General features: G+C 38.5%; 2 protein-coding genes across 2 annotated transcripts; one reads left to right on the top strand and one right to left on the bottom strand.

The window, feature by feature from the left end:
- Nucleotides 1-711: 711 nt before the first annotated feature.
- On the bottom strand, nucleotides 712-6,040 carry asphd1 (aspartate beta-hydroxylase domain containing 1; the record flags this gene model as incomplete). Its single annotated transcript, XM_079252987.1, has 5 exons — nucleotides 712-821; nucleotides 921-1,034; nucleotides 4,520-4,727; nucleotides 5,149-5,355; nucleotides 5,588-6,040. 5 exons carry the CDS (start codon nucleotides 6,038-6,040, stop codon nucleotides 712-714), a joined length of 1,092 nt encoding a protein of 363 aa, XP_079109113.1.
- Nucleotides 6,041-8,256: 2,216 nt separating this feature from the next.
- On the top strand, nucleotides 8,257-21,637 carry sez6l2 (seizure related 6 homolog (mouse)-like 2; the record flags this gene model as incomplete). Its single annotated transcript, XM_079252505.1, has 18 exons — nucleotides 8,257-8,314; nucleotides 8,555-8,683; nucleotides 8,781-8,996; nucleotides 11,586-11,722; nucleotides 12,149-12,341; nucleotides 12,535-12,720; nucleotides 12,860-13,043; nucleotides 13,887-14,050; nucleotides 14,451-14,645; nucleotides 16,272-16,410; nucleotides 18,073-18,269; nucleotides 18,398-18,592; nucleotides 20,218-20,412; nucleotides 20,523-20,714; nucleotides 20,872-20,910; nucleotides 21,102-21,219; nucleotides 21,347-21,458; nucleotides 21,608-21,637. 18 exons carry the CDS (start codon nucleotides 8,257-8,259, stop codon nucleotides 21,635-21,637), a joined length of 2,679 nt encoding a protein of 892 aa, XP_079108631.1.
- Nucleotides 21,638-22,470: the final 833 nt, after the last annotated feature.

Below are 22,470 nucleotides of genomic sequence, written 5' to 3'. Positions count from 1 at the left end.
TAAATTCACACATGGATAAATAATTTTGCAAATACATATACATGTTCACATAGCATGTACACAACAACTTAAGCAGCAATAACAGGGAATTTTTAAAGAAAAACGTATTGTATTGATAGATTTCTGGATAGAAACATTGCAGCATTCACTTGATAACTCTTAGAGAAAAAAAGGACCACAGTATATGTAGGCTAGAATATGCTTGGCAACATTTTAAGAGAACAAAATATAAATTTACATGTAATAATTTCCATGTTTTCACAGTTTTTTAGGTTAAACCATCAGTTATCGCACAACATTTTAAAACAAGACTGCCACTGCTTTCATAAGGCGTGCAATAGGAACACATGCATCAGATACTCAGGCTGAGTGGTATATTTATCATGCATGGACACAAGCAGTTATTTGCTGGTATTTACAATAGCTAAGACCTGCTCAGTTCACCGTGCACACACACGTTTTTCAATTTAAAGTTAGTGGGCAATTTTTTCTAACATATGGAACTGTCTCCCAGCAACATACTGCATTGTTGTGGCAAATTTCTATTGTTTGCCAGACATTCAGTACATCTTGAATGCTTGGCTAATGGCTTATGTAATTCTTTGGGACATATTCACACAGTGATTCATTGACTGGAATGAAATGCATGACCCATGTCAAGCGGGTGCTCAGTTGAGGCCTCCCCGCATGTTTCGGGCATGTGGAGCAAGTTCAGAGGTCAGGAGTGAACATGAAGTCCAAAGCTTGTCTCTCTGCTGCAGCCACATTTGGATGCCAGAGGTCCACAATCAAGATGACTCTGGGCCCAGATTCTGGAGGACCTTTGAAAGCGGATGCAGATTAAATTTATAATAATAAGTCATTTCACTTGAGCAGAGATTCTGTAAACCACAAACTGCTTCTATATGTGTTTCACTAACCTTTGTGTGAAACATTGTGAAGGAAGGAGTCATCTACCAGGAGACAGTGTCCCTCTGACCAGCACTGAGGTTCCCCTCCCACCACCAGCTCACATGAGGGAGGAGTCTGCAGACCTGTAAAAGTAACAGTTACATCCGTTGACCTTTGTTAAAGTATGCCTTGCATGTTTTGCTTGAACAAAGAACTGCATGAGCTTTAACTCCACATGAATTTGAAGCTGAGAGGATTACAGCCAGATGGGTCACAATACAAAATTAACAACACAGACATTAACCTCAGCCTTTTGTTAATGCATTTCTAATAAATTATGTAACTTTGAGAATTGAAGTCCCTTTAGAGACACAGTGATTATCACATGTGCTAAAGTCCTGCAGTGTTTCATAACATTAACTCTTGATTTCAGTCATTAGATTTAGAAGAGAAAAGTATTGAAGGTTTGGTCAGAAACAGCACAGTTTATAGCAACAAAGTCCAATAAACAGTGAAACAGAACCGTGAGTTTTGTGCACAGCTTTCAAATCTGATTTCAGAAGGTTTTTATGTTTTTTTGGAAGTTTTTTTAATTGCATTCATATTATTAAGTTGATAATGGGTCTCCAACTCCAGGGCTCGTGAGCTAGCAACCTGCAGGTTTCAGTGTTTCTCCACTTTGACACGCCTGACCCAAATCCATGACTTTTTAACAGGCAGGTGCAGAAGATGACAACAAGCTGTTTGAGAACATTTTCATTGGAATCAAGTGTGTTGTAGCAGGGAAACACTAAAACCTGCAAGATGGTAGCTCACAAGGACCAGAGTTGCACATCCATGAGGTAGATAAAGAGATGGAGAAGGGGGATTCTATAGCTCAAAATAGAAGAGAGTTTTTAGTCAATATCTTCCAGAAAGAATAAACTGGTTGGCAAGTCCAGTGATGCAGAAGTAATTCTCGGTGCTAACCAAATGCAAACCACATATGTAACATTTTTTCTGAGTGATGTGAGTCTTGATGTGAGTGATGTGAGTCTTGTGACTAAATCTGTATCCTATAAGTTGTAGATTTGTATTGCGTATCATAGAAAAAATGTTTTTGCAAGCATCTGTCCAAAGGTCTGGACTGGAAGAGAAGCCTGAGTCTGTTTCCTGTTTATCTATTAATAATTTTATCTTGGTGTCTGAATTTGATATTAATTCATAAAGTTTGATTACTATTTTCCTACTATTTATTTTCATTGTGCTTTAAAAGGGGATGAAGAACACAGTTAATTGTTTGTGCCACTTTTAGTTAGTTGTGGATTTTAGTTATTAGTATTGAAACAGCTGTCCTCTATCCAACCCAAACCCAACCCAAACCCAAGCAGTAAGAATTAAACAACACAAAAATACTTTTGGGGTTAATCGTGAAAACCTCATAAAAATAAAAACAATAGATCTAATAAAATCTGAAAATAAGACAATAAAGTGTGGCCTACTGAATATCAGATCCCTCCCAAATAAGTCTTTATTAGTCAATGACTTGATAGGTGATCAACACATTGATTTATTCTGTCTTACGGAAACCTGGTTACAGCAAGAGGATTATGTTAGTATTAATGAAGCTACGCCAGCTAACTATTTAAACTTTCACATTCCTAGAACTACAGGCAGAGGAGGAAGTGTTGCAGCTATTTTTCAGTCAGAATTTTTAATTAATCCTAAGCACAAAACTAACTATAAATCCTATGAATTCCTGACATTAAATTTATCTCATCCAAAATGGAATTCAGAGAAACCGCTCCTTTTAGCATTAGTGTATCGCCCACCTGGACCTTACTCTGAGTTTCTGACCGAATTCTCTGATCTCTTGTCTGAGTTAGTGCTGACTACTGATAAGGTCATTGTACTAGGTGATTTTAATATTCATGTTGACGATGAAAATGATAGTTTAAACATTTCCTTTAGCTCTATTCTAAACTCAATTGGGTTTTCACAAAATGTCAATGGAGCCACTCATTCTCATGGTCATACTCTTGATCTTGTTCTAACATATGGTATTAAGACTGATAAGCGCAAAGTATTTCCTCAAAACCCTGTCTTGTCCGATCACTTCTTATTAACCTTTGAATTCACTTTATTTGATTACTCACTGACCAAAAATAAATCCTACTATAGTCGATGTTTATCAGACAATAATATTACAAAATTTAAACAATCAATTGAATCAATTTTTTCACCTCTACCATGTGTTAGCATGACCGAGAGTCCCCCTTTAAGCCTTACTCCTGCTCAGATTGATCAACATGCTGATACTATAACAGCTTCAATGCGTACAACCTTGGATAATGTTGCTCCCTAAAGAAGAAGAAATTAGGTAAGATTATGAAGGCTCCCTGGTTTAATTCCCAGCTTCGAGCTCTAAAACAGGCGTCAAGGCGTTTGGAAAACAGATGGCGTTCATCAGGACTAGAGGAGTCTCACTTAACCTGGAAAGAAAGTTTAATTGTATACAAAAAAGCCTTACGTACGGCAAGAACAGCTTATTATTCATCATTGATAGAGGAAAACAAAAACAACCCTCGGTTTCTTTTCAGCACTGTAGCTAGGCTTACTAGGAGCCGGAGCGCTGTTGAGCCATGTATGTCTTTCTCACTTAGCTGTGATGATTTCATGTATTTTTTCAGGAATAAAATTGACACTATTAGAGATCAAATTCACAATACTCTTCCTTCTACCTATAATGTTGAGCCTGTTGGGGTCTCCAAAGCATCCTTAGAACCAGGATCTGACTTGTGTCTAAATAGTTTCTGTCCTGTCCAACCCTCTGAATTAACTAAAATAATAGCTTCATCTAAACCATCCACCTGTATCTTAGACCCTCTCCCAACGAGCCTCTTTAAGGACATTTTCCCTTTAATTAATACATCACTACTAAATCTTATCAATATGTCTTTAGTGACATATCAAAGACCTCATAGTTCCTTATATACCAAGCAGAGTACTTCGTTCGCAGACTGCAGGCTTACTTGTGGTTCCTAGAGTCTCAAAGAGCCGAGCAGGAGGCAGAGCCTTTGGTTATCAGGCCCCTCTCTTATGGAATAAGCTCCAGTTAGTGTTAGGGAAGCAGACACCCTCCCCACCTTTAAGACTAGGCTGAAGACTTATCTTTTTGATAAGTCCTATAACTAGGGATGGTTAGCATCCCTTAGTTATGCTGCTATAGGTTTAGACTGCTGAGGGACATTTCCTGATACACTGAACTTCTTTCTTTTTCTCTTTATCTCTCTCTTTTATCCCCCCCCCCCCCCCCCCCCCCCCCTCTCCACTATCTGTCCCTCATTCATATCCTAAATAGTTTTCATTATTCATGGCCATTAATATTATTTAATAACACTAAGATAATTAATTTATTTTAGTTTTAGAAATAACTATTACTGTTATTTTTTATTTTGTCTTGCATCTCATTGGGGTATATTTACACCTGAACTCTGAGTATAGATGCTTTACTTTATTGTGCAATACACACACATAAAATCATCAGTTATTTGTATTCACCCTGTTTGTCCATGAATCACTTTGTTCAATGTTTATACATTTTGTTGGATTTAAACAGGTCACAATATGGATAAGCATTTTTTCATACCCAGATGACAACGCAGGCGTGTGTTTGTAGGTCCATATGAGCTCCCCAATGTGGCTCCAGGCCCAAGGAGCCAAAATCCTGCTGAACCCAGTGAGTTGCTGTTTATAAAAGTCCTCAGAGAGAGAAGAGTGCGGTAGGTGCAAGGACAGGAGCGACAGTTTCCTGCCACACAGACACCTGCACTGTACAAAGGAAACACTGCCTGGCCCTGAAAGAAGTAGAGATTATGACTCACATCTGATTCATACATCTGATAAACATATTCATCCAGAAATTCTACTTATTTTCAACTATCAGAGATCTGAATCTACCATTAACCAAGCAGAAAACACCATTTTAGATATGTTCAAATAAAATTTAGGTGTTTTTCTTCTTCTTTGTGTTGCTCAAATGACCTAAACTGAATCATCCAAGAGCACCAATAAATCCACGGTGTGACATCAGTTTTCTTCTTCCTTCATACAAGCTACATTCTAGATCACAGTTTATGTATGTATGCCATGTTTAGGCTTCGTGCTGACTGCAGAGATAATAGCAGGTCTCAGTGATGTCATGTATTTTGGGTTTTGGAGTGATTACTTGCAGATAGTCTGTTTTTCATCATAGCACCTACAGGTCGTTTTGAGTACCTTTGGTCCAAGAGAAGTCCAGCCCAGTTTTGAATCGATGCCCTGCTGGTATACAGCCTGGAATTCAGCCAATATTACAGAATAGTTTGCTTCCAAGACCTCAATATCATGTCGATGAGCATCGCGGGGGAAAAAAGGGACACTTGGGACATCTGGTAAGAAGAAGAGATGTGGCTTCTGTATTGTAGCGAGATCATTCAATCTTTTCTAGAGTGGGAGCAATGACAAGTTATTTATTATTTCCTCACAGTATTTTCTTCTTCTCAGTTTTTCCTTGAACAATATTCTAGCCGTTTTTCAGCTGATTTATGCATTACAGAAAGACAGTAGTTACAGTGACATGAAATGCAATGTAAAACCGTTTTTTATCAATGCGTACACACAAGATTCACTGCCAATAGCAAACCTCAGCTGACCGGCTTAGTTAGAAAACACTTGCCTGCTCGCGGAGTCCTTTATGAATCCGACCCATGCCCACCCAACTGTAACGTTTGGCATACTCTTGCAGTGCTGTGTACAGCTTTTTGGCTTCTGCTGATGCCTGGGCAGGGAACAAAGCATGACTCAGCACTGGGGTGAGGTAGCCCTGTCCCTGTTCCTCATCCTCTACTGTTTCCATGGAGATAAAAGGGCTAATTTGATCACTCCTGGACATCTTGGATCGTGCGCTGCACTTTATTCCAATGTAGCTACCACTTCGTGAAATCAGGGAGCGCCTCGAGCTTGACTTCAGTTTTCCAGCATGGGAATGGCCTGGGATTGGCAGGTCAGAGCCAATCCGATAGCAGTGCCACAGAAATAGGAGCAGAAAAGTCCACAGAAGGCCACTCAGTGAATGGACACCCAGCTCAACGTATTGAGGCAACGGCAGTGTATTCATTGACCATTGCATCCTTTAAATTTGGAGGACACTGGAAAAAAAATGTAAATAGGAACAGATGGAGGGATTATCATAATGCTCACAGAATGATAATATATGATGTTTTTAGTCAAATAATGCATCTGATTTCACTTATTTAAATATTAATCTTATCATTATACACAATGGGTCATGGTTATTTTTTCATTCATGAAATATTACTTCATTTCCATTAAAATGACAAAGAGCTCTTTCAAACTGTCCAGGGACACATAACAACTAAAATGAACGGTCCTGTTTCAAACAGGAAACACATCACTTTATTTCCTTCAGACTTTTCCTGGGGGTCAGTGTGATCCAAGGCCTTTCCCATCATGCACTGGGGGAGAAATTAATGACACATTCAGCAGAGGATGCTTATCCTGCACACAGCCATTGACCCTTTAAGTGAGCTGCTTTTCTGTGACATGATGTCATATATATCCTGATCCCTTGCTCTTTAAGCAAAACTAGGAGTTAATGTGCATAAAAAAAAATCAGAGCAGTTGACAGTCTGCTGTTATAAAACGTTTTTTATCTGCTGTTTTTTTCAGCATTGGATTATTTCTGTTGTTGTCTTTTAAAACACTGATCTTAGTTTACTTTTCAACCTACGTATACTTTCAGCATTATAATTACTTGTTTGCACAGTTTTGTTTTCTATTGTCACACAAAAGCAGAATTCACGAGTGCATGCGCATTTACGTGCACGCGCATGCTTGTGTGCTTGTTTTAATGGACGCAGGGGTGCTCCCTAATAGACTTATTCCAGCATATGTGTTTTGTGGTTGCTTCAACATGGATGACGCTGCCCACTGAAAAATACGGTAGGCTCAGACATTTTGGGTGATTGATGAATTGTGAACGATCTCCTTGCAGCAGCTTCAGCGTTCATTTTGTTTTGTTATTTTTTTTGCTCTGCACCAGCATCCACAGCTCAGCTGGCTCATGTTTACTGCCCATGTTAGCTCACACATCCACCATTCCGGGGAGCCCTGACATAGAATTATTGCCATGCATTTTATAGCACATGCAGGCCTTTGAATAAACAATCACACTGTACCCTCTGCATGCTGAACCTCGCTTACTCTTGTTAGAATACCTTGATACAGCGTGACGCGCTGAATCGGACGCACTTCAGCACCGTGTTAGTGGACAGCTCCTTCAGCTCTCACACAAGACGAGATGTGGAGATCTGCCGCTGTAGTTACAACCTGCGACCGCTAGGGCGCACCTGCCGCCTCAAACACAAATGCCCTCACATCATAGCCGAATGCGTCAACTCCACGGTAACCACAGCTAGGGGCACCTCACCAGCACAAACCCCGCCGTGTTTTCGGCCTAAAGTAACAGGATACCCGCCAAGATAAAGACACTGCGCGCAGTCTGGAGGGCAGGTAAGCAGCTGGCAGTTTTCATTGTTAGGAGTCTAACAGCGGTGGTGACTGATATCAAGAAATCGTCCTCCGCACAAAGAGGGCCGGGGGAGGTGCGAGTGATGCTGCCTCGTATAGCCCCATCATTTTGTCACACACCAGGCTGTCATTTTTATCTAGGAAACGCCTCGAATGAGAGCAGATGTGCCTTTTTTGGGGGGGGGGGACACATTACCATAAAGAGGCTGGGAACAGAATGAGGTTTGGAGTCCTACCTGCGGGGACTGTATGGCTCCTGTGCTGGGTTTTGGAATAGCGCATTTTCTGCACGTTGTTGCAAGATTTTGGTGAGGAGAAAAAAAAATGCAGCGGAGGAAACCTGAATGTTTCACCTCAAAGTCTCCCGTCTCTGATGTGAAGGGCCTACCTGTTCTTTTTTTTTTTCTTTTTTTTTTTCATATATATACCAAACCCATCAAAGCAAGTTTTAGACCTTCTATCATTTGTGTTTCTATATTAAATCAACCAAACACACATTTTATAAATTGCCACAGCGGATCTGTTTACAGTATCACGTCGACATTATCTGATTGGAGTCTCTGTGGCCCGTGTGATGTAAACATACAGTCAACCTTAACCGCGACAGAATTTGCTGTGATTAATAAATAGCCATCCATTACAATCCCTGCGTTCCCTTTTACATTCATCACAAGCTATTGATTAACATATTTGTGGAATAACTAACTTTAATTACATATTTATACAACCACATAATATTTGCTAACTGCTCTGCTCACTTTAACCTTCTCAGGTCCTTCAGTTTCATCCAAAACCATGGGGTTTGCATGCCTTGCTGTGATGCTGTCTGTCAGCATGATCCACGTAGTTTCAGGTAATTTTCTGTCACTTTGTGTATTTCTGTATTTTCTTCTTCTGCAGGGACAGTCATTGTGCTACTGTAGCAGCAAATGTGGTATTCTTTAAGCATCATAATATCACAAAAATAGGCCTATAGTGCATTAACATTTTAAAATGTAGTTTCTGGGCTGTTTGCTTGCTGTGTTGTGCTTGCCCAGCCTGTTTTCTGTTTCTTGTACTTAACAAAAACAGTCATTAGTCATGACCATTTCAGGTATGAGCTTTATGACTCCTGAGCCTGATACACCACCAACACCATCCCCAGACTCATACCCCCTGGGTGACCTGATCCATGCTGCCCTGCAGAGTAAAGAATACTTAGGACAGGCCTCTTCAGATACAGGTACACTAACGCAGCCCTTTAAGTAATACAGCTACATCATAGCATGGATCATTGCTTGTTGGAAATTTCATTGACTCGAAGTCACTGGGTTTTGCAGGTACCACCACCAATCCGACTCAGGCTGTGCCTGGACTTGGGCAGACTGAGTCGACCGCAACAGCCATATCACCGGGGCTTCTCACCACAGCTTTAACTTCCTCTTTGGCGGCTAGCCAGGGAGGCTTGAGGAGTCCCATGTCCTCACTGCCCATGGAAGAGGAGACAACCACCACTCTGATTACCACAACCACCATAACCACAATGCACATGCCAGGTATTTACATTCCACTGAGTCTGATGGTATTTATTTGTGTATGTGGTCCTGAAGCACAGATTTTAGTGGCACCTACAGGAGCCACAAAATCCAACAGAGTCACATTTCTTCTGAGCATGGCATCAGAAAGTTTCTCTTCTTGACAATGAAAAATGTATTACAAGAGGATCTTAACATGCAAGGTAACATCAATGTGTCATAAAATATTCAAGATTAAACTTCAACAGGTTACAGTGGACAGGGAGTTACTCCCAGTAAGGCTTATTAAAACAACACTAGTTAGGTCATAAATTTGTGTGTAAGCAATTTCGTACGTTCACTAACTTACTTTTTACATTTATATTAGTTTAGTTTAAGTTATGTATATATTTGCCTTCTTTTTGTCTTATTTCTGCAGAATAATGCCTTAGATTTAATAGTTTATGCCTTAAATCTTTGCAGGGATAATGATGTGAACTCCAGCTGTCTTGTTTGATGTTTTCAGTGCAACCACCTGTTCCCTCCTCTGTGCTTTTGGTAACTGAAGAAAGCTACCCAAAGCAAGAAAAAAAAATGTTTTGTAGCTTGAACGATGTGATGATTGCAGCTAGATTTATCAAAGATGAATCTTAAAAGGACACCTGTGCCTTTGAATCAGACGACGAAAAGGGTGGCACTGCATCATGAAGATTTAATCTATTTTAAACACATTTTTCTATGATATTGAATAAAGACGGCATTAATTTAAGAAAGACAGCACCTTGTTGAGATGTTTTGAACAACTGAGTTTTGAAATATACAAGAAGAAAATGAGACAATTCAGTGAATGTAGCATGTCAGTTGCCATGACAACCTTACCATAAGTGTCCTCTCTGTGCACATTGTTCTATTTAAAAAAAAAGGTCTTTAAGACTTTTGAGAATATATGTGGCATGACTTTTAGTTATTATTGCCAAAAAAAAACAAAAAACCAGACAAAGTTAATTACAACGATAAAAAGCTCAAATGAAACAACTTAAGGCTGTGAATACTTACAGCAGCCCCGTCATTGCCTGCTTCTGACAAAGCAGTTGGCCATTACGATGCACCATGTCCAGCATACAAATACGAGGTGATGGAAAGTATCTTGTACAAATGATTTTCAGAAATACACTTAAGTGAGACAACATAACAGCATTACCATTGGCTCAGGTGCCTGTGCAGCTCTTGCTGAAGGTGGATGAGAGCATTACAGCGCTAGCTACAAATGAGAATCAAGTAAATGTGATTGAGCTGGAGAGGTGGGGGTGTCAGCTGATTTAGTTACAGCAGTTGCGGGAAGGAAAATGTCATGCAAGACAAATGATCTGTGAGGCTTGTGCATGGTAGAGAGAGAGTGTGGAGAGCGTTCTCTGCTTTGTTTTAAGTGTAATTGTGTGTTTATTGTTAATTGTGGCTGTTTTGTACACTGGAGGAAATATCACAAACAGGTTCAGGAATTTTGGCCACACAATCGTACCTTGAAAGTTAAATTTTAGTAATATATTAGCACTTTTTTTCTTGCTTCCCTTCTTGCCAAGACATAATTATGCCTTAAGCTACAGTAGCATAGTTGCAACAAGCGGATTATTAATATTCTGGCATCTAGGATAAAACTGGAAACAGAGAAAACTGCTGAAATGGCACTGACTAATGTTAACACAATCTACAAGCATTTTTTGTTTTGTTTTCACAGAAGTAAAGATGACAAATGACCATTTTTGTTGGTTTACTGTTTCTCAGCCTACTCAGAGTAAAGCCAAATCTTGTTTAAATACTTCAGCTCAGCCTCTTTACTGATATCACATCATTAATATTGCATATTGTATATTATGTAAGTTTGTAAAATATTTATAACCTAAGGTGTGAGAAACAGAGGAGATAATAGAACTCCTTTTAACTAAAATTCAATATTTTATCTTTCATCAATGCAGAAACTGAATGTTAATGACCCTCTAACTTAAATAAATCTGTGGACCTCTGGCTCTGCACATGCCGAAATGTCGTTTCTGAGCCTTGTCAGTTTAGATCAAAACAATAAAAACAGAGACTCTTTGACAAAGTTTGATAAAATACCTTCAGACACATCATAATTCCACCTATACAAAAGTTTGGACATACCTACCCATTACATTTGAATGAATACATGTTGAAACCTTTGACTGTTATTTGCACTCTGATAAGGTAGGTTATTGGATTGCAATTATATCATGAATCATCTGTTTTTAGTTTTGTGTTTTTTAAATATGATAAAATCTTAAATTTTCTTTCATTTTGTGCTCTTTCAAACCACATCTTATTTTCCTGCGTAACAAAAATGACCTGTGTGTCCACTGCATGATGCATATAGCACTATCCCTGTGGGCTGTGTGCGTGTTGGCAGTCGGCCCAACAAGCCTGGTTGTTGAAATATCACTAAAGAAAAAGGGGTTTTTTTCTTCTTTTTTAACAAAAAAAATGTTATCTCCTTTACTTATATCTTATATCGATGCCCTCAGGCAAAGAACTACAAACTATACCATTCTTTTTAAAACTTTTCTGTACACATCCACAAATGTTCTCTTCTTCTGCTACTGTTTCCTCTTTTTCCAGTACAATGCAATGCCACTCTGTCAGCAATAGAGGATGTTGTTGAGTCACCAGATCCTGCATCATCATCATCATCTTTTTCCCCTCTGGAGTGCACCTACAGCATCACTGTGTATCCAGGTTATGGTGTGGAAATCCAGGTGATGTGAATTGTGAATATATAACAGAAATCTTTTCTAATTTTGCAATGTAAGCTTTTTCCATTGTAGAATAATTTAGCATTGTTTGATGTTGTTGTCTGTGAATTACATCGTTCTGAGTTTGAATTGATGAGGCAAATCCAGAGAGAAACATGGAGAACTTGAGAGCTTTATTGAGTGCATATGAAGATGGTAACATATAACGTGCCTTTAGGATTAAATCTAGGCCTTTTCACTTTCTGTTTATGCTCAATTTAACAGTGCAGTGTGAACAAAGAACTATAACGCAGAACAGTGATATATATGATTATATACGGTTATGGCTATATCTTGATGTATATTGAGGATTTTTTCAAGAGTCAGTGAATTACCTGGCATATTCATTTGGTAAGGATACACCATGTTCATCCTTATTTTGTCCTCAAGGTGAGGAAGACCAATCTTTCAAAGGAAGAGTCTCTGATAGTAATGGGTCATGGAGGTCCAACACCAGAGCTATTAGCCAATGAGACCCTGATAAAAGAGGGCCAGGTTATCCGCAGCACCACCAATCAGGTGTACATTCACTATCGCAGTCTACGACAGTCCAATCACGGCACCTTCAGCCTCCACTATCAAGGTGGGTTAACGCTGTTTTACACGCTAGGAAATGTCATTTTTTTCATAACTTAGGTCCTCATTTTTACAGTTGTGCCAAAAGGAAGGCCTCACATTATCGATTAGATTCAGTGAGAAGCAATTCATTAGTTTGAAATTATGTAATTCAATACTTTAGCTCATCTTCCTTTGTCTCCCTCTATCCTCATCTCCAGCTTTTCTGCTGTCCTGCCCATTCCCCAAGTCGCCTGAAGGTGGCGGAGTGACAGTGACAGACATTCATCCTGGAGGACAGGCACACTTCCACTGTGATCCAGGTTTCCAGATTCGAGGTCATGAGGTGGCAACATGTGTCAACACAACTCAGCCGCGCTGGAGCACTCCCGTGCCTCAATGCGTTGGTTCGTAGAGGATTTTTTATTCATATTAAATGCAAATGTACCTTTCAGTCTGTAATGAAAGTGATGTTAAAGAGACAAATTATAGAAAATATTATGCTGGATTTTGGTTTTATACTCTTTTTTTGTTTTGTTTTTTCAGTGGTATCTTGTGGAGGGTGGATTCGTAATGCCACTGTGGGACGGATCCTGTCTCCACCCCCTCCATCTGTCAGCAACCACAGTAATGGAAATAATCTGAGCTGCCACTGGTTAATTGAAGCCAAAGAGGGGCACAGACTCCACTTACACTTTGAGAGGATTGCACTGGATGAAGATGATGATAAGTAGGTTTGCCTTTTATGTTTGCATGTCACAGGATATGTTTCTGTACCTCAACCTTTTACTTCCTGTGTTCACATGTTAGGCCATTTATCTAAAAGTTAATGCATGTCCTCCTCAATGCACTTCTTCATGCTCCACTGATATGGGGGGGGGGGGATACTGACATCAGAGGTCATATTGGCTGTCAAACTTTCTATTAAGACACTTTTGCACTGGTCAAAATGTTCAGTTATTCTTTTATCTTAAGTCACCAGTCAGTAGTATAAGCAAGTATTTATCAGCTCCAGTTACATATGACACTGATGGGAACATCATAGAAAAATAAGCAGGTGTTCAGCTGCTTGCACTTTGCAAATTTACAACTGTTCGTAACTTTAGTCTAAACACTGCATCCATGTGATAAACATGTTTGTTTTACAGATATATTCAGGGATTGGTTCTCACCTCCTACCATCAGTCTTTGTTCAGAATTACCATAATTAATCTATTACAAATTTCACTTTGATGAAACTTATAAATTTATGTTGTACAAACAATGATATTCTCTCCTTATTCCACTTGTGTTATTTCAGTGAAAACGCAGGCTACTGTATCACTGTTGATATTAAAAGTTCTGTTCAATAGGCTCATTAAACTATTGACCATTTTTCTCTTGATTTGATATTGGTGCCAAATAAGAGAAAACCATTCATACGAAACCAAAATTAAAGCCAAAGGTTTTATTTCACACCTCGGGCCAAAATGTTTTAGATGAGATGATATCTGCTTTCGACAGGCGTTCCCTCTGCAGACTATTTCTATTTTCAAGGTTACAGTGAAGTATCTTTATGATTTGTCCTTTTTAGGTTAATTGTGCGAAGTGGAAACAGTTCCCTGTCCTCGCCACTCTTTGACTCAGATTTGGATGATGTCCCAGAGCGTGGGCTGCTGAGTGAGAGCTCCACATTGTACCTGGAGCTTACAGCTGATTCCTCCTCCATTCCTCTGCTGCTGGCGCTGCGATACGAGGGTGAGCTGGAGTCTTCAGACACTCGGCTGCATCCTTTTTCTCACTTGAGGTCTTTTTCACATTCAGCAAAATAAAGAGGCAGAAGCAGAGCTGTTCATCTATCTAACCTCATTATTGTACACTAGACAGTACCTGAGTCAGCTTTCTCCCTGAGAAAAAAAAGTAGTTATGATTCATTACAGAATTTAGACTTTACTGCTCGCAACTAAGGGTTTTAGTGCTTCACATTTCAGTTTATTCTTGCCAAGAATGCGAAGAGATTCAGGGTAATTGTAAGTGAAACTCCACTGCTCCTTTCTCATTTTAGTAAATACATATTGTAATATTAAAAAAAAAAAAAAAAAGGATAGGTGTTTCTAAAAGCCATTTCATTATTTCACTTTTTTCTCTGTGTTCATAGCTTTTGATGATGAGCACTGCTGGGAACCCTACATGCCTCATGGGAATTTCAGTAGCAGTGACCTCACGTATCAGCTCGGCACCACCATCACCTTCGCCTGCTCTCCAGGCTTTGTCATGGAACAGGGTTCAGCAACCATCGAGTGTGTCGACCCCAGTAACCCCCACTGGAATGACAGTGAGCCTGTTTGCAAAGGTGAGCTTTTCACATTGAGCTTAGGTTGCATTTGAAATACAGTAAAATGATCATTAATATAAGTCTGAGTTTATAGAATGTGAATGTTTTTTCTTTTTTCTTTTTTGAACCAATGAAGTTTCTTTGTTTCTGTACAAAAAAAATTAAGGTTTTATTTCTTGGTTTAACTCAAGCTAAATCTGTAACTAATTCATATGTAAGCAGCACATGGTGTTTTACAAGTGTTTTTCATGAAATGAAAATGTTTCTGTTTATGAATATTCTATATTAATTTCGCTAAGATTGGGACGTGAAGCTTCAAGATGCTGTAGCCGCATTGGCCGTGTCATCTGTTGCTCTGCTGGCATGCTGTGAGAACTGAGAGCAGTCAGAGACTTTGACAAAAAAAAACTGATTTTGCTCAGGGTCAGGAACGTGCAAACACAGGTGGCTCAGTTTCAACCAAGCGTTAAAGTGACAGATCAACATTCTGAAAGCCATATGCTGTGTTGTGTTTTCGCTTGCAGAAACGGAGACGCAGCTCTTATCTGTAGTGATTTAGGGAGACAAATGCTGGGATGTCAGTGGATGGAGTGCCTGAGCACCGCTGAGCACCCATGGATGATGGCAGGCTTTCTGCCTTCAGAGTGAAAAAGGCTGGACTGCTCTCAAAATGACAGATCCACTGGTGCTTGTGAGAGCTTGCATCTGTGACTGACAATATTTTATTGATCTCTCCCAAATTTACTCTCAAAGCCCAGCTGTTTATAAGTAGTTTTTGGGCTTATGTCCCAGCTGTCAGTGAAATATATTTTACTAACTTTATGTTTAAAATCTAATGTATTTTGTCAACATGACAGTAAGTGTGACAAATACATCACCAAACTGAATTTTTGGCAACAAAGTCCTAGGTTACTTTAACCCTTTCATGCATAGAGGACATATAGTGGACACCTATTTACAAGCTTTTTTCTTGCATGTTCGTGGATGGGGATGTTTTTTTGTTTAATTTTTAATAAACCACTTCGGTGGATGTTAGTGAGTCATCCAATATGGTTCCACTCACTGGAGAGGAAATAAATTTATGATATAATTAAACATAATACACAAGTTTGCCTTTGTGATAAATAGGAAATGAAAATGACAGCCACATTTTACACAAGATTTACCTAATGTAATTATGATTATGTATTATCTTGTAAATATTTTAGAGAATACATTAAAATAAATCATAAAACATGATCAATTCTACATATCACTAATGAACAAAAAAGTACCATTGCATATGTCTGTAGAGGTACAATGCTTTATTTAAAAAAATGTTCTATTGTTTTTTATTAATTCATGCATGAAGGTTAATACAGAGCTTGTGGTGAACCTCTTTTTATTTGCATTGCTGAATTAGTTTTGAGATACTCAGGTACTCATGGTCAGTGGTTTATCAACTGAGTGTTGGTTGATGGAAAGTAGCGTTGAGAGAACTCAACAACGTGCTTGTTGAGTTCTCTCTGTAATCATCTCAGTTCTTTTTTTCTTTCGTCAATCTGATTTCTTTGTAATCATACAGATGGAAATTTGTGTAATTTATCACTCATAATTTCCTCTTCTGATGTGCCCCACCTCCTTTTATCTCCTCTGCTTTGCAAGCTCTGTGTGGAGGGGAGCTGACCGATCCCTCAGGAACGATCCTGTCTCCTGATTGGCCACAGAGCTACTCGAAGGGGCTGGACTGTGTATGGCAGATCCATGGTAATGAGGAGAAGCGCATCGAACTGGATGTCCAAATGTAAGTACTCATAATGACGGAATGATTTATGTTTGGTTTGTTTGTTTGTTCCTCTGAGAGGTTATGTAAAAAGCACAAAGTGAAATGTAATGAACCTGGAATTGGGTTGTTATTTTTATTATAACAGGTATTATTTTTTAACTTGGTCATTTTTATTTGCACATTTCATTTAAAACATTTTCAAGACATTGCAGACATTGCATGAATGCAAAAAGGTGCCTTAAAGCTTTGGTGCTTTCAGCAAACGGAGGTTGCAGTGTCAGCATGCAGCACAATGATTAGCTTGTGATTGTCATTGTGTGTAATAATCTCATCATAATGCGAAATCCATTTATCAAGAAGAGAAAAAAATTAAGGCCACATTCATCAAACTCTTTAAAGTTTTCAAAGTTCTCCAAAGCTTTTTTTCTCTCTTCACTGTAGAAAGTTCAGAAACTTCATGGCATGGCCTTAAACCACAACTGTGTAATTATTGTAACTGAGTTGCTATAATCATTATAATAATGATTTGCATGATTAAAGACAGTTTATCATAAACAATCAAGCTCAAAACCTCAAATCATTTTTAACTGGAAGCATTTAGACCTCTATCAAGCTGTAGGATCACACACTTGAGAACAACCCCAGTCCCAACAGCCCAAGTTATCAATCCCATGCTAATATGCAATAAACACCCACGCCTATCTGTTACAACCAGCAGGTTAGATGACACATCTTATTTAGAGTCCTTAATCCATAAAATAGACATCACAATGTAACAAATGGCTGTAATAGTTTTGGGATTATTGGTGAAATGTTAATTTTCTTTCATGCTAACAATCCGGGCTAGCTGCTGTTTGAGTTAGCTGTTTATGTATTTATCATCTATTATGACATCTTGTAATTTCTTTAATGAATTCGGGCATTATCTGTTGAGTTAGATCTCACAATACAAAAGAATCCTCTAAAAGACACTCCTGGGTCCAGACGGGGGTCCAGATCACTCCAAAATGTCACTTGTTCCTGAAAGCTTTCCTGGCATTTCCTGAAAATTTAATCAAAATCCATCCATAACTTTTTGAGTTATGATGCTAATAGACATTCATACCGTCTGTCTGTTGCTGACAGACAGACAGGCAGACATAAACACAATTAAACATAAACTGAAAAAACATAATTTCCACCTTGGCAGAGGTAACAAACCTCCAAATAAGTAACTATAAAAAGCTGGATGTTTAATTTATCATTATTCCAACATTGTTACCACTGAGTCATGCATCGCTAGCAGCTTTTTATTTACAGCACACATCTGCAGAAGTATTTTGTAAAACATGAGTGTTCAGAATGCGCCACATAAAAACAGAGGGTACAGAAGTGATAGATAAATAGTGTGTATTAAGTAATAATGTTTGTTGTTGGTGACATCTGTGAGCTGATCTGAACACAACATAATACAAACATGCATCTTAGTGAACTGAATGTTGTGCACACATGATCATTTTGTCTGATTGTTTTTAAAGTGAATTTGTTGCAGAGATCCGTATACTGCTGCTTTTACCGTCTTTTCTTCTCTTCTCTCGCCAACGTAAACGGACTAGAATAATGCATCAGGTGGGCGGATATGTCTCTCTCCAAGATGATAAAACCACTTATCTTTTTCATGTTCGTTTTCCCCCTTCACAGATTAAATATTCGCCACACTGATGTGCTGACAGTTTTTGATGGCCGTGATCTTATGTCACACGTGATTGGCCAGTACCTGGGCTCCAGAGAGCGTTTCCAAGTTGTGTCCGGCGGGTCAGAAGTCACCATTCAGTTTCAGAGTGATCCAGATGACTCCAGTTTCATCCTGAGTCAGGGATTCCTCATTCATTATCGTGGCAAGTGAACTCAAATCAGCTCCTTAAAAAAAAGGAGTTGCTTAAGACGGATCTCATTGAACTGAGAAAATTGTTTCAAGCTGTTTTAATGGCTGTTTACTGAGTTGCTCTCTTCCTGTCTTCTACAGAAGTTGAGCCAAATGACACCTGCCCCACTCTCCCTCAAATTGAATTTGGTTGGATCAGCTCGTCTCATTCCTCTCCTGTGAGAGGCAGTGTGCTGACATACCAGTGCCAACCAGGATATGACATCAGCGGATCAGACATCATCACCTGCCAGTGGGACCTGTCCTGGAGCAGCAGCCCACCTACCTGTGTTAAAGGTGAGTTGCGCTGTCTGATCAAATTTAAAAGGCTAAAAGGAAAGTTTGTATTTTTAGATATGGGCATTGTTTTCCTATCATTAAGACTCTAATAGGTTCAAATTTACAACAAAATTTTGCTTCAGTCAAATATTGAGCTATAATTCCACAAATATTGCTGCCATGAAACAGATGCAGTCTCATCCAAAGATGTCGGCACCAAAGTGAGAGAACTTGTTTTTCTGTGTTACTCTATAACTATATGCTATAACTTGCAGGTACCATATACAGCATCTAGTTCAAAGATAAACATGTTACATTCAAGATCTACTATGCTTCTTCCTCAATGTCATATTTTGTAGGCTCCAACTCTCCCCACATTCCTGACCTGGATGAAGTGGGAGCAGAAAATGGACAATTTATTTTTTTTTAAATATATATTTCAACAGAAAAGAGTGTTTTAATCCATTTATAGCTCATTTGTTGTGTTCAAGTCATCTAATGGTCCTCCTCTAGGGCTTCAAAAAATTGTCTTATTGTACTTTCTGTATACTCAAACTCAGTTATGTACTCCAGTTCACATTTGGACATTTTTTAGTCTTGCTGCAACAACCCCTCTCCCATGCAATTTCACAACCAGACTTAAGAGATACTTTTTTTCATTTGTTTTACTACTCCTTATATGTGCAGTATCCTTATTCAAAAAGCTAGTTGGCTCTTATAGTCTGAGTTTGGATTAAAGTGCACTGATTTAATAGTTACAGACATTTGAGCTCAATATTGGACCAATATTAACATTTTTGGATCTCTCATTAAACGATAGTTCCCAGACTTAACCATACAAGCTTTCATTTAGTTCCAGACCCACAGCATAAAGTGTACTCTATACAGAATATAAGTTATTTCTTGACTGGCTAGAGGGCAGCTAAGGGAGCCTCCAGTTCATTACTGAGTTACCTATTAAAAGATTGAATTCAATTTCGAGGTATTTGGAAAACGTTCATATTGTATTAATTTAAACGTTAAGATCAACTAGTCTGGCTGGTCTTCTTTATGATGGTGGTAAAATAAAACGTTTTCTTTTTTTTTAATTCTATGAAACACTGAATGACTGCTTACATAGGCAAGGCAAGTTTATTTGTACAGCTCCTTTCATATACAAGACAATTCATGTGTTTTACATAAAACATTAAAAGCATTACAGGTCATTTAAAAAAATAAAAAAAAATAAAAAAAAAAAAAGCATAAAAGACAACAACAAATAGCAAAACCACAATGAAATCATGAATTAAAATAATTAAAGCATCCTGGATGAGCTGCAGATGGTTAAAGCTGCTTTTAGGAAGTCTTATGAAAATACCGTGACAGTATTCCAGTCTACTGGAGATGAATGTGTGGATGAGATTCTCCTGGTCTTTCTGGGAGACTAAACTTTTAATTCTGTTGATGTTTCCGAGTTGGTAAAAAACCTTCTTAGCGACAGCTTTTATATGGCGCCTCAAATAATAACATCAGAATAACGATGTAGATAGCAAGAAGGTCTGGTTTTGGTCATTTAAAAGTGCACTTTAACTTTATGACCGCTCGTGTTTATATTCTGCTTTTGTTCTTCATATATCTTTCAGTGTTTTACTTTCTCCCCACAGTCCAGCAGTGTCCTGACCCAGGAGAGGTTGTAAACGGAGCGCGCTCTGTTCGTCCTGAAACTGGTTTTGCAGTTGGCACAGTAGTGCGTTTCTCTTGTAACCAGGGTTATCAGCTTGAGGGTCCAAGCCAAATCTCATGCCATGGACGAGATACTGGTACTCCCAAATGGAGCGAACGTAGCCCAAAATGTGTCTGTAAGGCTCTTTACCTGCCATCACCTAGATTTACATATTTATGATACTCGATTCTGCTCTTTCAGCTTCAACTACAAGTTTGTGACAATGTCTTTGTTTGTTCTGAACAGTAAAATATGACCCATGCCCGAATCCTGGGGTTCCTGACAATGGCTACCAAACGTTGTACAAGCACAGCTACCAGGCCGGAGAAAGCCTGCGCTTCTTCTGCTATGAGGGCTTTGAACTTATCGGAGAGGTCATCATCAAGTGTATTCCAGGCCATCCTTCTCAGTGGAACAGCCCACCGCCCTTTTGCAAAGGTAAAGGTCATTGTTCTGAGCGTGATATTTTTTTAAATAATGCTCCTTTCCAGTGTCATTACCGTCACAGCTGGAATACATATTATGTCTGAATAAAAGATTTTTTGTGAGCCCCCTGAAATTTTTCTTATAATGTTTGTCATGTCATTTCACACAGTGACATATGAAGAGCTTTTGGATGATCACAAATCAGAAGGTAATTTCTTACATTTTCCTTTCCTTTTCAATATAGATTTACAACTCAAAACTACCGCATGTAAGATCTAAATCAATTTAGCCTCACTTTGGTTTTGCTTGTGGTATCTTTAATTCTCTTAAAAGGCAGTTACCAACATTTATACTGACAGACAGCACTCTGTACTGATGAAAATTGTTGTGGCTTTACAGTGTCTGAGTCTTTTGAGCCATCCCATCAGATCCTCAGTGAGAATATCGCTTTGGCAATAATTCTACCAATCATCCTGGTCATTCTTCTGATTGGAGGGATTTACATGTACTATTCAAAGTAAGTGTTCAACTTGTCCTAATTTAATTTGCATCATTCCTCTTCAGTATATTGGATGAAGCTCTGCTTTCACCACTTTTTTGCCTTTTAAAATTCCTTCATGTGGTCGTATTTTTTTCACTCACAGCATTTGCAGACTAGAATGGAAGCCCCTCTTCTGGAAGTCTCTTTCTCACACACACTCCTACAGTCCCATTACAGTTGAATCTGATTTCAACAACCCTCTTTATGAAGCAGGGGTGAGTATCTCAAACTTATTTTAATTGTTTACTGTACTTCCTGTCAGGTAAAATCTTTGTTTTTTTGTTCCTTTTTTTGCTTTAATTTTAAATTTGTTGCCTTTCTAATACAAATAAACTTGGTGCTTTGTTTTGTGCTTTGATGACAGGATACACGGGAGTACGAAGTATCCATTTAAGAAAATGTCTGGGTGTGAGTTAAAAATCACAGAAGGGTTCAATCCTTGAGGAAAACAAATTGTTTTGTACAAAAATGGCCTCACTCCCCATTTATCATTCATTTTTTATGGTGTCTGTGTAGGAACTTCTCTTCAGATCTGGTTTACAGTTATGGAAGTGCTTTATTTGGATTTATTGCACTGATATGGTGACGTGCCAAATGCAAGTCCTACTTAATGATCCAACTTTCTGTATCATCAGGACTGGTGCCTTATGAAGGGTAAGAAATTGACAACAAACAGGATGAGGGACGAACAGGTGACAGAAAAAGACTGAAGGGAAGCTGATTTACTTATTCCACGTCATTGCGAGGCCAAAACATTAGAAAGCATGGCAATACTTTATTTGTAACAATCAAAGGTTACAGCCATTACCATATATAGTACATGGTGAATGTTTTGCTTTCATTTCTGAAGTGGCTCCTGGTATGTTTTGCAAATTGTCATGGTATAGAAGAAGAATACTTCATTTCAGTCATGAGAAAATGTTTTAAAACCAGCTGTCATTTTCTTCTCTTTACTCTTTTTATCACAGTGTGCAACACATTTACACAAACTGAATGTAAATATCTGACTTAATATTGGCTGAGGTTGATATATATATTCTTAATTATATATAAATATATGTATATTGGCCTCAATTATATGTACACTTATACATGGTGGCAGGAGGTTGTATCCTTTCATTATATATATATAATGAAAATTTAGTGCCAAAATATGTCAAATTATTTAATGTCCCTAAGTGTTTCATCTGTTGTTGAAATAGTGTTTTACAAAGGCAGTGTTTATTT

This window comes from Telmatherina bonti (genome assembly GCF_933228915.1).
Source record: "Telmatherina bonti genome assembly, chromosome: 14".
NCBI lineage: Eukaryota > Metazoa > Chordata > Actinopteri > Atheriniformes > Telmatherinidae > Telmatherina > Telmatherina bonti.
This window is presented reverse-complemented; position numbering and strand designations above follow the sequence as displayed.